This window comes from Plecotus auritus, assembly GCF_963455305.1.
Source record: "Plecotus auritus genome assembly, chromosome: 1".
Taxonomy (NCBI): domain Eukaryota; kingdom Metazoa; phylum Chordata; class Mammalia; order Chiroptera; family Vespertilionidae; genus Plecotus; species Plecotus auritus.
In genome coordinates, this window is record NC_137770.1 from 80,943,331 (window position 1) to 80,946,175 (window position 2,845).

The window sequence follows — 2,845 nt, forward strand, 5'->3', positions numbered from 1 at the left end:
GAGGTTTGATGGTCTGATCGATGCTTCTCTGTCTCTTGATCTGTTTTTGTTCATCAGTTTATTAGGGCATGAAGGGGGCGGGGGGGGGAATGGGGGGATAAGGGCACATATGTAATAACTTAATCAATAATGAAAAAAATAAACCCACCTAAATGCAGAGAAATGAAATATTCCCTGTTAAATTAAAAGTATGAGATAATTGAATTTTAGAGACAATTCCTTAAAATTATTAATGTTAGGGATGATTGAATGTATCAGCTAGTTCTCTGATCTTGCAAATCTACCCATGCTGCTTTTCTCTCAAGGAGACCATGCGACTCCATAGCCATTTCATGGCATTCTTAACATCCTCATTCCTCAGAGTATAGATGAGTGGGTTTAGCATTGGGGTGATGGTTGTGTAAAACACAGAGACAGCCTTATCCAGTGGGAAAGTAGTAGATGGACGAAGATAGATAAAGATACAAGGGACAAAAAAGAAAGTTACCACAGTAAAATGAGACCCACAGGTAGAGAGAGCCTTGTGCCGGCTTTCTGCAGACCGCTTCCGAAGACTCAATAGAATGACTGTGTAGGAGGCTAGAAGAATGAGGAAACATCCCAGGGAAATGAGACCACTATTGGCAATCACCAACATATTTACCAGGGTTGTATCAGCACAGGCAAGTTTTAGAACTGGGTGGACATCACAAAAGTAGTGGTCAATGACCTGAGCATTGCAGAAGGGCAGCTGAAAGATCAGGAGGGTCTGAACAAAGGAATGACCCAGGGCTCCCAACCAGGACAGTGATGCCAGCACAATACAAGCATTGGCACTCATAATAGTAGTATAACGGAGAGGTTGGCAGATGGCAGCATAACGGTCAAAAGCCATGACAGTCAAAACGAAAATCTCAGCACAACCAAAAAAGTGGAAGGTAAACATCTGAGCTACACAGCCCCAGTAGGATATAGTCTTTTTGTCAGAAACAAAGTCTGCAATTATCTTGGGTGCCGTGGCTGAGGAATAGGCAATATCCACAAAAGACAGGTTACTGAGGAAAAAATACATAGGTGTGTGGAGCCGGGAAACAGAGAAGACTGTAAACAAAATGAGTAGATTTCCCACCATGATCACAACGTAGAAGAGGAGGAAGAGGGCAAAGAACATCAGCTGCATCCCAGGATCTTGGGAAAGTCCTAGTAATATAAACTCAGTGACATTGTTGACCACGTCCATGGGGACCCAGGTAAGACTGGTAGAGTGGCTCTGGTTCTCTGCAAAAATAAATAAGTGTTTATGAACCATTGTTAAGTGTGGTAAAGCCTAAAATGAATAGTCCTGTTAAAAATATTTAGGTGATGCTAAATATAGTAGAAAAAGTTATTGATATTCCTTGAATTTAGTTAATGGACATTTTTCTCATTAATTTTTTGACCACATTATTGACTTACATTTGATTTTTCTGTTACATTTAGACTGACAGTTTCCTTCTCCCAAAGAAGAATCTAGAGAATATGAATGTTTTTCATTGAATTTAATGGCTTTTTTCCTAATCATCTCTCTCTTTTCTTCCCTCCCTCCCTCTTCCTCATATCAGAAATTCTCTTTGGATGAAAAACTTAAATTAATTATTAAATGGACAAATTAATTTTTGAAGCTGGAGATAAAAGCAAGAAGTTGGAATCTGAGATATGATTTCTAAAATTCCCAGCTAAATCTTTTTGATATAATATATACAGATGAACTTTAAAATAATAACATTCTACTTAATCAAGTGAGAAATATTCCATTTCCAGTTTCAAAATTAGGTTGGAATTTTCAATACCATTAGAAATTAAGTCATTTTTAGTGACTGAAAATAGCATATACAATGGCCTCCTGCTTATCAACAACCTATGCTTATTAATCAACATTGGAGCAGTTTGAGTCCTAAAACTTGAACTGTGTGTAAAAATTCAATTTTGCATGCCAGGAATACATGAGGAGTGGTCAAGCCATACAGAGAAATACTTTTTCCTATGTTACTCTAAAGAGTTGAAAAGTTTAAAAATTGTCAAAGTCCCTATCATCCTCAATCCTTATGCCTTGAAAAAGCCCCAGATAATTCTCCATCCTTGCAGTCTTAGGTAAGAATTTGTATTAGTAATAAAAATTTTTATACAGATGATGTTATAAATGGCATTTAAAAAATAAGTGTCTGATGCTGTTTTACAAACTCTATACAAAAATACCTAAGGCAGAGGAGAAACCAAGATGGCGGCATAGGTAAACACCTAAACTGCTGCCTCGCACAACAATTTCAAAACTACAACTAAAAGACAAAACGAACATCATCCAGAACCACAGGAAAGCTGGCTGAGTGGAAATTCTACAACTATAAGGAAAGAGAAAAGCATATTGAGACTCAGAGGAGCTGCAAAAGGCTGAGGTAGGGAGACGCAAACGCGGAGAGGACTGGTGGCTGAGTGCATGGCTGGCTTTCTCAAGTGGGAGGGAGATGGAAGCTCCCGACAGCGCTGAACTCCCATTCTGGGCGAGACTCTGGGAACGCAGACTCATTCAGGGAGAAACTGGACTGTCTGGCAGTGGGCGAAACTCAAGGATGGCTTTCTCTCAGAGGTGCTTGCAGTGATTACCAAGGGTCACTGAGACCCAGGGGCCTCAGAGGGCAGGGCTGACGGGAAGCCAAGGCTGTCTGCTCCGCCCTGAAACTCCGTCCCATCCAAGCTGAGCACAGAGGCTTTTTGCAATTTTGCAAGTCTTGTCTCATAAGGGTGTCTCCAGCACAGAAGTTCTCCCAGCATAGACACAGCTGATCCTCACAGCCAACTGGCCTGGAGGTCAATTCCTCCCAGTGATACC

At 40.5% G+C, this 2,845-nt stretch overlaps 1 protein-coding gene across 1 annotated transcript; it reads right to left on the reverse strand.

Annotated features, from left to right (window-relative positions):
- Positions 1–280: 280 nt before the first annotated feature.
- Positions 281–1,219, reverse strand: LOC308254577 (olfactory receptor 4S2-like; the record flags this gene model as incomplete). Its single annotated transcript, XM_080680801.1, has 1 exon — positions 281–1,219. One exon carries the CDS (start codon positions 1,217–1,219, stop codon positions 281–283), a length of 939 nt encoding a protein of 312 aa, XP_080536927.1.
- Positions 1,220–2,845: the final 1,626 nt, after the last annotated feature.